This window comes from Lathamus discolor, chromosome 1 (genome assembly GCF_037157495.1).
Source record: "Lathamus discolor isolate bLatDis1 chromosome 1, bLatDis1.hap1, whole genome shotgun sequence".
Lineage (NCBI taxonomy): Eukaryota > Metazoa > Chordata > Aves > Psittaciformes > Psittacidae > Lathamus > Lathamus discolor.
This window is the reverse complement of record NC_088884.1, coordinates 154,134,331-154,149,093: the sequence shown is the minus strand read 5'-3', so window position 1 is coordinate 154,149,093 and position 14,763 is coordinate 154,134,331. Positions and strand designations below refer to the sequence as shown.

The following is a 14,763-nucleotide window of genomic DNA, read 5'->3' as shown; positions in this document are numbered from 1 at the left end:
GCATAGGTCTGTTGAATTTGTGTGCAGGAGGGAAGGCTGAAGGGGTTTTTGGTTTTGTTTTTTTTTTTCCTTATCCATCTACTCTCTGAATTAGTGTTATATTAACATAGGCTGAAAATAGCTGGAAGACTTTAAAACTCCAGGAGGCTCACTGTGGCTGTGTCTTTGCATATGTACTATACTATTTTCAAGTTCACATTCAGTCAAAAAAGCACGTTAAATTTATGTCCACACTGTTTAGCTTTTTGACTGCTAAGAGCATCTGCCTGCTCAGTGGAAAAGCTTATTCATTTTTAGCTTAAGGGGCTAATGTTTCTGTAAAGAAACCGTAATTAGGAATTGTATCTGCTCAGGTCTGTAATACTAAGTAAATCTGATGTCTGTACAACACGATATAAGAACCCTGGACTGTGGCTCTGGAGTCTTAAAAAAATTCCTGGAAGGCTGAGTTAACTATACAATTAAAAATATAGGCAAACTGTAGGATTTTCTATAAGAATATCGAGCATTTCGAATATAAACATCTAAATCTGAATGTGTACAGCTTTGATAATTAATGGAGAAATTCCTTTTTCAAGCATGGCTATAATACTAGTCTGTTGTACCTGTATATGAGTTTTATTTTAAGTAGTGGCAAGTATAGACAGTTTCTTTTTGTTGTCTATGAAATATACATTGGTATTGCAGATATAACCACCTGCATTTCAGCAAACTGACACCATTCAGGGTGTCTCGAAGCACTTTAAGAAAATTAGGAGGGATTGTGCTGCATAGATCGGTATAGACAATGTTTTAAGTATATAAAGATGATAGATAAAGCTTCATTCTCTTGTAATAACCAGTGAATGGCAAACCACTGAATGAATGCTGAAGTCTTTGGTGAAGTGTTTGTACTTTTTAGTGTTGTTGAGAGGAGGTGAGCAGCATTGTCTGAATTGCTTTCTTACTCTTTTATTCTTTCCTTTCTCTTTCCTCTTCCTTAGACACTGGCGTAAAAGATAACATCTATAGGAAACCTCCTATCTACAAACAGCATGGTACAGTCTGCTCTTCTCTGTTGCGGCTTTATCTGCATGCCTTGTAAAGAAATGCATATTGACTTTCAGATTTGTTTGGTGTAGTCTTTGCGTTTCATTATGTCCCTATAATCTCAAGTAGAAAAGGAAGAAAAGTAATGAGAAAAGTAAATAGCATTTTGTATAATATGCTGTCCAAGGACTCAGTAAGTTCTCTAAAACTGGGATAATGATATTTTGATTTGTCTTGGTAAGTCAGAGCTTATACTAGTTTCAAAGCAGGTTTCTCATTTATGGAATACTACAAAACATGTAAATGTTGAAGGTTGCTCTCCTGTTTTCAGACCATGCCTTGGGATCCCTTCTTTTTTAAACAATTCTGACTTCTACATTGCTGAGGAAATAAATGGTCATTGATAATCGGTGTATATGAAATATCCGCTTTTCATCTGCAAGTTCTTTAAGCTATAAAACATCAAGAACAAATGTAGTCACACCGTGGAAATTAGGAACAAATTAAGTAGATGATAATATCAGCAAGATGTGATTGGAAAACCTTTGGTAGACCCAGCAACAAGGTTCCTGTCTGAGTTTCTAAACAGCACAAAGAAATACGTGGTGTTTTCTGCCACTGAGAGTCTGACTTAAGACCCTAGTAAATATGAAAAACAGAAATATAAAGTCTGTGTTCTTCTATTAATATTTCACTAATGAGCATCACTGTGTTGCTGTCAGTGCTTGCCTACTATGTTCTCAGTGATGTTTGACAAAGATCTTGCTTTGTGGTACAGGATTAGTAATAGGGAATTCATTTTCCTAAAATGAATTCCACCATTATTCTTTGGAAACAAATCTGTAGGGATTCTGCTGCAGTTAAGGGTGCCTGAAAAGTGCAGAAGTTTTAAAAATTATGCTTTCAGGTAGTTATCTTCTTTATGCTATCTTTCATGGAAAACAGTTATTTCTGGTTTGGATGAAGTTCTGTTTTGGCTCTGATACAGCAGTAGAAGAAGGAAAATTGTCAGCTAATGTTTCCCAACTGAGTCAGCCAGCCTGTGCATGATCACTGTAGCTGGTACCTTCATGCTGAAGTAACTGCACATGCAGATCATCCAGATTTAGATAACCTCTGTGCTTTTTCTGGGTATGGTTTAGAGCAAAGCAAGACTTGCTAACATTTCAGTGCACTTTAGGTATTGATCTTTGATAGACGTTTTATGCTCACGTTGTCCTGATCTTGGACAAACTAATGTTACCTCTCAGGCAAAAAGATAGTATCTGTTTGATTTAGTGCTTGAATTAATGTAATCTTTTGACCTTATAGTCTGCCCAAGCTCTCTAATTCTGTCTTGTCTTTAGATACACAAATCACTTGAGGCAACTTCAGGCTGAGCGAAATAAAAAAGCTACTGACAAGGGAAAAAGTTGCATATTGTAGCGGTGTTTGGAAAGATCATGAGCAAATGCAAAGTTACAATCATCTGGTGCCAATCAGCATAGCTTCACTGATTTACACAAGCTGACAACATGGCTCCAATGTCCTGTATCCCGGCTGTATCATTTAATTTTATAGACTTTTTGGTTTGAAAAGAGGATTCTAAGTGGCAGCATTTTCTTCTTCCAGGCCAGGCATTTTTATTTCAGTTTTCCATCCATCAGATAAGCAGTCGAAGTCTGGATTATGTCAGTTTTGCACTGCTGGATGGAGTTGTTCCTCGTAATCACTGGAGTGAGTTGAGAATTAAATTATCAAGTCAGCAATTTCTGTAGGTTAACAAGGATATATGTTTTAAACTTTATTTATATAGATGTTCTGAAAGGTTACGTTGAAAATGCACACTTTGTTTTCTACTGAAGAGCAAACCATAATTGACTCTGACTCAAACAAACAAAAATCTGTAAACTTTACTTCCAATAAAAAAGAAATTAAAAATAAAACCAAGAAATAAAACTTACCTTTTTGTTCTGGAAGTACTCCTGGCTAAAGCATGAACACATACGCAGCTGATGATTCAGCTCCTCAAGCTAATGGGACACTAAACTAACACATGCTGAAAAGGAGCCAGAGAACATTCCTTCATTGAAGAGAGCAGCTTTGAACAAACAAGCACAAAAATGTTCTTTACAGCAAAAAGTGCAAGGAGCTCTTCCAGAACATTTGGCTTTAAAAGTTTCAGTTGCAGCAGTGTCCAGTAGATTTGCTGTAGCTACACCTTCTGTGTTTCTATTGTAAACACCCAATTCCAGAATGAAAAAAGGTGGTGGAAAAACGGGGCATACGAGCGATCAGGCTGAGACCCGAGGTCGGAAAGCGAAGAGTGCAGGAGCCTCCCAAAACATCAGTGAACCAGGTTTAAGTAGTTTTTTCAGTGTAGGGACTTTATTTTTCACCTGTCATTTATGGATACTTCTTTCTATTTATTTCTTGGAGAAGCAGTTTGCCATCTTGGAAAAATGCTCTTGTCAGGATGCCATTAACTAACTGTGAAAACCTTGAGTTTGTTCATAATTTAACATTTATTTTATGACCCAGCTTTGTTTTGCCATGTTAAATTGAGGGGGGAAAAAAAAGAAAAATCCAAACCTACTGTTCAGATTTTCTCCTCAAACCCACAGGTTTTTTTCCTTACTGCACTTTGTCATTTTTCTTAAGTATCACCTCTTCAGCAAAACCAGTTAAGGTCTGGATGTGATCTGTGTGATGGCACTAGAAAATGACACTGAACAGCACTGAAACGCCTATGGTGGTAGTATTTTGCCCATGTTGTTTAGATAAAGGGCACATCCTCTCCTAACGTGCTAGTGGGGAAACAGAGGGGGCAGAGTTGTTTCCAGCTTGCTGCTTGTGTTGCAGTGCTTCTGATGGTGCAATTTAATCTCCCCACCTTTGTCTCCGAGGATCTAATGTGAGCCTTTCTTATTATCATACTGTTTATATTATTAATAAATATGTTTTCTGGCTACATTGCATTGCATGGGGCTCTTGTGTTGCCCTTTTATTCAGGCATTGCAGACAATCCCTTGTTATGATGAGTTCTCATGGCTTAAAATTAATGATCATTGCATTACTCCTTCTTTGCACCATTAAAACTCTTCCCAAAACAACATTAAGTGATATAAAGGCAAGTGGGGCCCAAATTTTGTGAATTTATCTGAAATGATGTGAAATTTGGCACAAAACCTTTCTGCAAGTTTCTGAGGTGTAACTGGAATACTCTGGGACATAAAAGGCAATGAAAAACACATTTGATGGTTGAGAACTATCTAATGAATAGCTTTTAGGTTTTCAGCTGAGTTTCTTCTCAGCAAGATGGAAAGTTACAAGTCAACAAACCAACAGTAACATATCAGCAATATTTTGTAGTTGTTGTTGAAAGACTCTTTAAGAGGGCAGTATTGTCAGAAAAGAGATTGGTCAAAGAACTGTGAATTCTAGAGCCTGACACAGTCTCTCTTGCTGATTTCATAAAGAAGTAATACCACATTTGTTCCAATTTGCCATCACTGCCTGTCCTCCATAGGAGGACCAGGTGTGCAGACCACAAAATATCTATGTAACAGTAAGTACTTTCATGGTCATGGTAATGCAGAAGAATGGGGAAATGACTGCACTGTGTGCAGTGACTATATAAATCTGTCCCTAAATTACGATGTAGGTTCTTTTCCCGCCAATCATTCCTTCAGAGTAGTTTCTTCCTAAAAAGGTAGGTTTGAAATCCAGCAGGAATAGATTGTCTGAATTCAGTGCATACCTGAAAGATGAATATTAGTATAATAATTTCAAGACAATTTAAATAGTTCTGTGAAATTATAGCTTTAAACATCAAGTTGTCTGGCCAGGATATTTTTTCTTGTTTCTTTCTTTTTATTGTCATTATTTTTAACTCTTAAAAATATTTGGAACAGTCAAAACAGAAAAAGAAAAAGAAAAAAAAAAGATGTAATATGTTCTGATTTTTAAAATTAACTTAATCTTCCAGCAGCAAGAAGATCAGAAGGGGAGGATGGAAGCATGGATCAGGACAGTAAAAAGGTATTGATGAGAAAAAACAAAAGGAAGTAGTTTATTTATCTTTCTTTAAGCAAGTGTTTTTTAAAACATATTCGTATGTAAAGATATTCTTTCACATGACTGAAATAGTCATTACTACTTTAGGTCTTTCCAAGAAAATAGAGAAAAACGTAATCTCTCACCCAGAGGGTAGGAATCTACATTCTACAGTAAAGAGAGTAGGGATTTTGAGATTAAGAGCAATAAACTCATGGATTTTCACTCAGTATATACATTGGTGATTCAGTTAAGCTTGCAGACTTTTACTTAGGTTGCATCTTACCATAGAAGAAAAATATTAACAGCAGATTAGTTACAAGAAAATGACTGCATCTTCAGAAGAGGGGCACAGTGAGCAGCTTAATTAACAGAGAAACTACCCTCAGCCTAGCTGGAAGTTAAATGTTTCTGGTAGCTGTGACGTCTAAGTCATGGTAGAGTCAACTTTTACAATTTGATAAAGGATGCTACAAGTTGCACTGAGCATAAACATGCTGTCAGTTCACCAATTTCCTAGACAGGTGAGGTAGGAGAACTTCATTCAGATGTTAAACAGGATTTTCCTCTTTCCAGCTGAAGACCAGTTGGCTTATTCTGAAGGGGGATATGGACACCAGAACTAACTCCCCGGATTCAGACACGCGGTCCCTGTCTCTGGCTGCCGACAGAGAAAACTTCCCAAGGGCACAGGAGACTGCCGGTTACTCCAGTGAGTACTGCATCCGCTGGCCTGCCAGCACTGTCAAGTAGGAATGTGGCAAGGGAAGGAGGCCCTGCTACAGCCTAGTCCGCACAGCTCTCCCGCTGGCTTTATGTTTCATATCTCTATCATAATTACACCTCTTTGTTAATTTGTTTTGCTGTGGCTTGTAAATACTAAGTGCTGTCAGATTTCGATAGTAAACCTGTTTATAGTTTCGTATTAGTGAAGGAAGCAGCACTGTTTGTGCAAATGCTGTATTGTCTCTGTGGATAGCAGACGTTCTTTACCACAAAAACCTGCCCCTCATTAATGCATAAAAGTGCCTATTTATTACGTGCTATTTTCAGTAGACAAGATGGTAGATTGTTGGCTTGTGCCAATAACTTGATACAAATTATGGATTTTGAATATCAGTAGAACCATTTCTTCTGTATCATGATAGGCGTAAAGAACACTTTACTCCAAAGGTTAACTTGGAATAGGTATTTTTTATCATTGCTCACAGTTATATCTGTAATTTCACTGAAATCTTGCAAGTGGAATAATGGGATAATTTTGTTACTAAATACTGGTCTGAAGACAATACGCCCATGCTAGCTGTCAGTACCAAAAGTGTGGTCTACACATTTCTTATTCCACTTTTCAGCAAGTCAGGAGGTGAAGGAAATGGTCATCAGAATCGGGACTGAATTTTACTTTTAGATTACATAAACAACAAAAAAATAGATTAAATTAATTTTAGCAGATATCTGGGCCATTCTTCTCCCTGCTTCCTCCGTTACACCACATGGCTGTAGCAGGTCATCTGAGGTAAACAAGTTGGGGAAGCAGTTTTCCAAAAGAATGCATCCAATGCAAGGCATGTCTGGCAGCAGAACTAGGATGTCAGTCTTGTGGGCATTTTGGTAATGTGATAGCTGGCTCCATCAGCTTATATTAAGGAAATTATGGCTTAGCCATGAAAGGAACAGGAAAAACAGATGGTACAAAGTCTGTCGCAAGGCTGTAACAAGATAAAAAGTTATTTTGGATCATCCTTCTTGCTGGCTAACTTGAAGGGATTTGATTCCTTAGTCCTCACCAGACATCACATGCATGTGCACAGGTTGTATTGTAGGATTCCCTGTGCAGGTGAAACCAAGTCTGACCACCTCCCACACCTAACATCTGGACTCCTAAACCTTTAATTGTAATGCACATGTTGGGTGTATTTGGGAGCTTCCTGGAGTTGATCTAATGCTTTTCTATAGTCCTATTTTCTATAGTTCTATTGATCTAATACATTCTATAACAGTGCTTGTACACAAATTTTAAGTAGGGAGAAGTATGTAGTGACCAAGAACTGTGTTACACAGGAACAACGTACAGTGTCAGTGTCACTCTTCTATACTAGCATTTCTTTTATGGTGGGTTTTTTTTTTTCTTATTACTATTATTATCTTGGGAATGTGGACCTACAAAAACTAGAAATGCAAAAGGTGGTTCACACCTCTGTCAGTGTCAATATTACCTCTGTGTTGATGCCATATAAGTTGTATCATTCATTTTCCATTGCTTTTTGCCAGCATTTCTCTATCCCTCGTGAAAATTGACCCTGTTGACCAAATAGCAGCAACACAGAAATGAAGTTGAAGAAGTTTTATCTTCCTGTTATTTACATTTCCTATTTTTTTCTTTTCCTTTATAATTTTATTCAGCCACCTGGCTGTCTTAATACTCATGCACATCCTATGTGATCTCTTCTTTACTCAGTGTTTCCTATTTAGTTCTGAATATTTGTAGTCTGTCACATGCCTTGTTGACCCTGGAAGAGTAGTAGCTTCTCTGCCTTTTGCACTTACAGTTGAGAACTCTGACATTCAGCCCCATCTCTGTGACATAGTCAGTGAGTATCAGAGAAAATAAACTTTTGGGGGTATAGTTTGGGTGCCAAATGGTTACAGGCAAAGTGGAAAAGGATAGCAGGCATCAGACTGTGAATCTCTGGTGATGTGTCCAGGCATACTGTGCAAACAACCCTGTGTACAAACAACCCTGTATTCATCTGCCCAACCTCTGAGTAAACCAGAGAAGGCTTATTCTGCTCTGGAGGATATTTGGCCACATTACGTTAGCTGTATGCCCAGAAGAATACATCTAACAACAAAGGCCATTAGTATGAGGTTTATATAATTAGCAGGCACCTAGAGTGGAGCTTGCATCTCCTTAGATCTGCCTGTGTAAATGTGTTTTGTTTCTGCATATGTAGATACTTAATTATCAAACATTTACCATAATTCTTTATTTTAAATGTTACATATTTAGGAAAGCAGACAGCTGGCAGGGTGTATAACCCATGTTGTTCTGTGTCCCTGATGTGCTGAGAGGCAACCTCAGAATATCCAGATTAAAGTCAATATCATACTGGGAAAAGCAGGAGCCATATCCATGCAGAGAGTAGCTGATGTTCAGATAGTGCCTAATTAGAGAGAAAGATTGTTTTATCTTGGCTAGTTACTCAAGAAAATTTACGGTAACGGTTAGATGTGATAATGAGCAGTATGTGGTTGGTGGCTTCTAGGATTGCATTTTTCCTTTCTATTAAAAAAAAAAAAGAAAAAGAAAAAGTGTTTAGCTTTGTAACTAAGTTCATGGGAAACAGAAGCTAAGTGAAACACAGTTCTCACTGGAGTCGGTGGGTCTTGCCAGCTTGTTTGGGGCTATTTCAGCTTTATTCGCCTCTTGGGTTTCTTCCAGCCGGCCACACGAGGTCCCTTGTGCCTTGCAGGAGTGTTTCAGTTCTGGCAGCCTGGAGGCAGCTCCTCAGCTGCAACCTGCTGGAGTGAGCTGCGTTTGCTTTCAAACTGGGCTTTACCTTGATGCATTTTAGAACAAAACTGTCTCACCCATCTTCTCTGTAGACAAGAAGCCAAGAAATTGAACTCTTCACTGGTGTTCAACACCAGCATCTTCTTCCATGCAGGAGCAGGGATTCTGTTGCATATACATTCATTCTACCTCACTGTTACACTCTTTTCCCTCTGGTGTCACTGCCATTCAAATAACAGGCAATAATAAGTTTCTTAGTTTCCAGATTGGAATAGCCAAGTGATCCATCTAATTCAGTGTCGTCCCTACGTCCCTGGATCAGATGTGGGAACCCCCTGCGAGGCTGGTGGTTGATTACGTTTCTAAAGAAACACTTGCTTTTATAGATCATTTTCATTTTAGTAGCTTAAATAAGTAAAGTTTATCAAACTTCCTTTCTTATGATGAGCTTTCATTGCCCCAGTTATCCTATAGGCCAGTGGCCTGGTGGACTTTATTTGGCCCACTTGAACACAGATGAACAAGAACAGCACAAGGATTCCTCCAGGATCAACTGTCACTGCCTGAAAATACTGTCTTTTCCATATCTGTGATGTATCAGGACAGACATTTCAAACTTTTTTTTTTTAACACTTGTATTAGCAACTCAAGGTCATCTTGTGATTGAGCTTGTGAGTCATCTTGTGATATCTAAGCTTGTATCCTTAACCATCATTCGCAAATTATGAGCTCTCAGCTTAAACTGTAAAAGTTTGGGGTATTTATTAGTCCCGAAGTGCATGACTTTTCCCGTGAATTATTAAATCTTACCCATTTCTATTACATTAATATTCAAGGTTATCCCAGTCCTCCTCCTGCCTCAGTGCTTTGTAACTCTGTATAGACAGGAAAGCTTATTAGCCCATTACTATTTTTGGTGTCCCGGTTATTAGTTAAAACATGAGGTGATTTTAACTCAACACCAGTCCGTGCTGACACTTCTCTGTCAGCTCTGCTGAGTTCTCACTACACATTTCTTTTAATTTTGTTATTTCCTTACTGACCCTACAATTCTTCTGATAAACTCCATATTCTCCAGATTTGTGTTTGATTCCATATGCAGTCAAATACCAAACACTGTAATGACATCAAATCAGATAAGATCTGATAAAATGTATGATGTGCAGAAGTTATTTCTCTTAAAGAAAGCTGCCACAAAGTCTGTCAGTGTGTCTTTAACTTATGTCAAACCAATTAAAAACTATGTGATTGTAATTAATTTTCTGTTTACTTCAATGTTTTTATTTAGTCTTTACTTAAGTTTTCTGTTGGGGGCAAACTATTAGCTCCTTATTACCTCTTTTCCCTTTTTAAATATAAAAACTATAGTTGCAGTTCTCCAGTGGTGACAGGTATTGGATTTACAGTTCAATGTGAGCTTATTGCTCCCTGTTTAATTACAATGAAGTGCTTTGCATTATATTTCCATCACAACTGTGATTCATTGGTGTACCCTTCCTCCATTAGCTTCCCCCCCTTCTTAGTACTCTACCTTTTGTTCCTTACAACAGAGGTGAAATACAGTTTTGCAGCTGTACCTAGGTTACCTTTCACCTCTGCTGTGTTCTGACATAGTGTAACTCCCATTAATCCCATTTCTTCTTCCCTTGTTCTCTTTTTATTTGGATAGCTGGAAAACCTTTTTCTATTTGTTTTAATATCATTTTCAGTGCTTAAGTTAGCTTGACTTCTGGCAGTTCTTACTTTATCTCAGTACATTGTGAGCTCTTTGCTGATCCATCTTTTGTTTTTTTGTTCTGTATGCTTATTCTTATAATCTCCTTAGGGTATGTATTAATCCAGTGGGGTCTGGATTCCTTTCCTGCATTCCCGTTTGGACACAGATTGGTAACACTTTTGACAGAAAGAAGTGTTGTGCATTCAGTTATTTGAGCTAACAGACTTCTGTAACAATTTGCATCAGTTTATCAAAATATCCTCTCCTAGAATCAAGAATGTTTTTCACACACGTGTTTGTTTGTCTTCTGTTTAAACTGTTTCAGCTTGCGTACAGCAGTATTTTTATTAGCTAAAAGCTAATATGAAACACTTTTGTCCTTTCACTGAGAAAAGATATTTTCGAAATCTCATATTAGATTCTCAATATTAAAAGTAAGGCTCTTCAGTTGTTTCATAGTTACTGCACACAATTTCAACACCGTATTGCATCCAGTTTGTTCATGGTAAAACCACTTTGTCAGTCTTGTCTGTCTTAAAACTTGCATTCTCTAGAGTGTTTGTACTCTCACTGATTCACTTGGTCCATTGTCATATCTTTATTTATGCCTTTTCCTACTTGAAGCAGTAGAATAAGAGACTGAGGGGTGACCTCATCAATGTTTACAAATATGTAAAGGGTAGGTGTCAGGATGATGGAGCTAGGCTTTTTTCAGTGATATCCAGTGATAGGACAAGGGGCAATGGGTGTAAACTGGAGCATAGGAAGTTCCACGTTAACATCAGGAAGAACTTCTTTACTGTAAGAGTGACAGAGCACTGGAACAGGTTGCCCAGGGGGGTTGTGGAGTCTCCTACACTGGAGATATTCAAGGCCCGCCTGGACAAGTTCCTGTGTGATGTACTGTAGGTTACCCTGCTCTTGCAGGGGGGTTGGACTAGATGATCTTTTGAGGTCCCTTCCAACCCTTGGGATTCTGTGATTCTGTGACTCTGTAAAGAAAACAAAACCAAAATAATTTTGTGGATTTTTTTAAGTGCTAGGATACCAACCCTTCTTTTTTAAGAAACAAAACCAGACCACATACGTCATGATCAAAAGTGATGTAATTTTAAAATGATGGTACCTTTAATCCTATTTTCAAATTATGTTTTAATACCAAATTAGAGGGCAGAGATTACCCAAGCTCTCAAATCTTCTTTGCATCGCATAACTGCATAAGGCTTCCGTAAAATGAGTCTCACAACTCTCTTCATGTCCTGCCCAGTAAGGTGAGTGCATCCTGGCATGCTGTTATTTAGAGACATTGTTACACATGTTCATGTTCATTAAATATGGAGAAAAGACGAGCGTTACTCAGTAATATTTCACCCTGTTAATAGAATGTACTTTTTGATCTTGTAATTGTTGTTTCTGGATGTTTTCTTGAACTCAGTGGCTTAGTAGGCTGTAAAACACTTGCAAAAAATATAGTTGTGCGTTTTATCTTTTACAGGATTTCCATATGCTAAATCTGCTTCTCTACCTGGCTATGGAAAGAATGGCTTACATCAGGTAGGTATACATTTAAACGCATTTTTCAGGTAGTAGTGTATCATAAGTAGGCAGCCTAGTAACTAGCTGAAAATCTACACTTCAAAGGTGTTTTGGCTGCCAGCCCTGTCTGACAGATTCATACCTTTGTCTGTCTGCAAGAGTAGGACATACTGAGGCTTCTCCTTTTAATTGTGTTCATCATGAGCATTAGAAATCTTGATTCTCCTCCCAAAACAGAGGTCCAAAACATACAAGCTGCACATATTAATAGATCACAGTATAGCTTGAATTAATGATAGAAAGGGCTAGGCCTATAATTAGGCAAGAAATTATCTTAAAGCAAAGGTGGAGCAGCCCACTTGCATTTCTTAAATCATCTGCTCTGATTTTTACTGGTATGCATGTGTGTGTATATATATGTATATATACATATATATACAGAGTTGTATATATAGAGTTGTCACAGAGTTGTCATATTTTAAGGCACTGAAAGAGCAATATAAAGAAAATGGCAGACAGCAATCTAGAAAGTAAAATATATAACAAAATTATGATCCAATCAGAGTAGCCATTCTTTTTCTAATCCTTTTTTATTGTTTTTGTACGTCTTTAGGAAAAAGGCGTCTTTCACACTGCAGTCTCTGTGGAGTCTGGCATTGTGGGTTCTCAGTTCATGGCATATATATTTAAGTACAAACCCATTATGGTTAATAGTGATAAGCTATCTGTACATAGATGTATGTGCACTTACGTTTTGAAGATTGATTTGTGTCTAAATCACATCAACGGGACCTCGTTCAAATTCCCTCCTTTCTCTAAAGGAAGATGTGAAAGCTGTAAAAGTACACGAGCAGGATTAAAATTCCCTAGTTGTAAGAATCAAACTGCAGTTCACTGGAAGCAGCTATGAGAAAGCAACTGTCAGAGAGTAGCTAAATGTAGTTTTCAGTAGCTGCCGAAATGTCCATTCCTTTGAGTGAATATTACAAGGCTAATTATTCCTTCATTGCTTCAATACCTGATTGCTTGAATTCCTCTCTTAGGGGGCCCATGGCACTGCAACTTGATCAAATGTGATTTAGGAATTTGGAAAGGTCTAGGTAAACCTGACCGGAATGAAGAGTGTTTTACTGACTTTTCAGAGTAACAGCTCCCAGTAACATGAAGTGAGCGAGGGACCGACTTGCACCCAGCCACAGCGCTTGGGAGGCACTGAAAGCATGAGGAGGCTTCTAACAGATGGGGCCAAAGTAAAACTCCATCGGTAGTGGAGGTGGCTGTCTGATGCCATGCAATATAATATGAAGGCAGCAGATGGCAGCATTTGCCCCGCCTAAGCATCCAACCTCGCAGCCGAAAACTAGGAAAGTCGAAAAGGTTGATCATGATCAAATCCTTGACGCCAAACTTTTTCTCAGAACGGATGTCCTCTGTTTGGATTGCAGGGTCATACCAGCTTTTGTGGTTTGTCATTTTTTAATCAGCCTTCCCAGTGCTGCATAACAAAATCAACCAAAACCAAACAGTAAGGAGCCTTGCAGGTTATTGCGAGCATAGCTGTGCACACTGGTGATACCCTAATAGGCAAAAATGACACTCAGGGAAACAAATCATATAATAGTGCTTTTCTGCTCTCCTGTAATGTTTTTCACTGTAGCATTAGCCAGCAAGAAAAAAAGACAGTGGGTCACTCAAAGCTGTAGCACATACATGCAGTTCTCCCTGGTCTTAGTGGCATCAGCAGTGTGAGGCAGACTGGAGAATGAGACAAGTTTCAGTGCAACGTAAGTGGTTTTTGATGATGGCAGCAAGACATCTGCATCACAGGGAAAGGCATGTGACAATTTCAGTTGTGACTTACGGGAGCAATTAGGTCGAGTTTAAATGAGACTTGATTCTTTCTCTTTCACAAGGATCAGTATTTTGATTGTGTGGTACCAGCTGGTTTTCTTTTTTTCCTTTCAACAATGTGCAGAGTGGTTTTGTGTGTTTTGCTGCTACACTGCTTCTTTCTTTCTCTTTCAGCCTGAAAATATGGGCCAATATGAAACGGACCAGGAGGCAAGCTGGGGCATGAAAGGTACATTGCAATATCATTTCCACTTCATTTCTTGTTTTCTTCCTTTGAGGATGCTTTTTAACATATTGCTATGAAGGATTCTATTCTGAGATTGTAATAATGACAGGACAGAGACCCAGCTCAATACCATGCTTATCACAGAGAATCTTCCTTTTATCTAGCCAAACATAAATGTCTGACTGAAGTTTTGCGCCATCATGTGGTGCAACAGTGCTGAATCAATCGCAGCATCCTCAATATGTGGCAACAGCCTCTGTGTTGGTGGTCTTGTAGCAAAGAGAAGAGGAATTCTGAGACAATCACTCCCCTCTTCAAGACATATCTAATTTAAAAAAACATGTCCACTCTGCTTCTTGTTTGTGCTACAGTGTGGTTACAATGTACAGAATTCAAAAAGCAGAATTCATTTGCATTCATTTCTTTTATTACATTTTAAATGGACTGTGAACTTAATATGAAACTTGGGTTGGAATTTTCAATAGAGCTGGGCAATTTAGGAACATGTATCTGCTAATGAGGAAGAGTAGGATTTTGCTTCCAAGACACTTAATCTCATTTTAAAAATCTTACTCTAATGCTTCACTTTATGGTTTTGTGTTGACACAATTCTTTGTCTCTCTGTTTGAATAGTTAGAGGTGCAGATTTTTAAAAATAGACTCATCTCTGATTTCATCTCAGACCATAAAAATGTCTCTGAAAATATTGGCTATCCTTATTGCATTTAATCATCATTGTAAATAGATGACCTTGTGGTAGTCATATCATACATAGTCATATACTGATCTTATTAGAATACTCTTGTACTAGTTTAGATCCAGGAGTCATTGTCCCCACACCCCCAAATCATCTTT

General features: G+C 38.1%; 1 protein-coding gene across 5 annotated transcripts in view; it reads left to right on the top strand.

Moving 5' to 3' along the window:
• ABLIM2 (actin binding LIM protein family member 2) overlaps positions 1-14,763 on the top strand; it is a 139,920-nt gene that overhangs the window by 109,696 nt on the left and 15,461 nt on the right. For 3 of the 5 annotated variants that reach the window (XM_065659964.1, XM_065659954.1, XM_065659939.1), the window contains 5 exons: positions 984-1,037; positions 4,997-5,049; positions 5,641-5,776; positions 11,791-11,849; positions 13,857-13,911. In XM_065659964.1, coding sequence (XP_065516036.1) covers positions 984-1,037; positions 4,997-5,049; positions 5,641-5,776; positions 11,791-11,849; positions 13,857-13,911 — 357 coding nt within the window. The remainder of the gene's footprint in view (positions 1-983; positions 1,038-4,996; positions 5,050-5,640; positions 5,777-11,790; positions 11,850-13,856; positions 13,912-14,763) is intronic. The other 2 variants (XM_065659948.1, XM_065659972.1) reach the window with 2 other exon arrangements.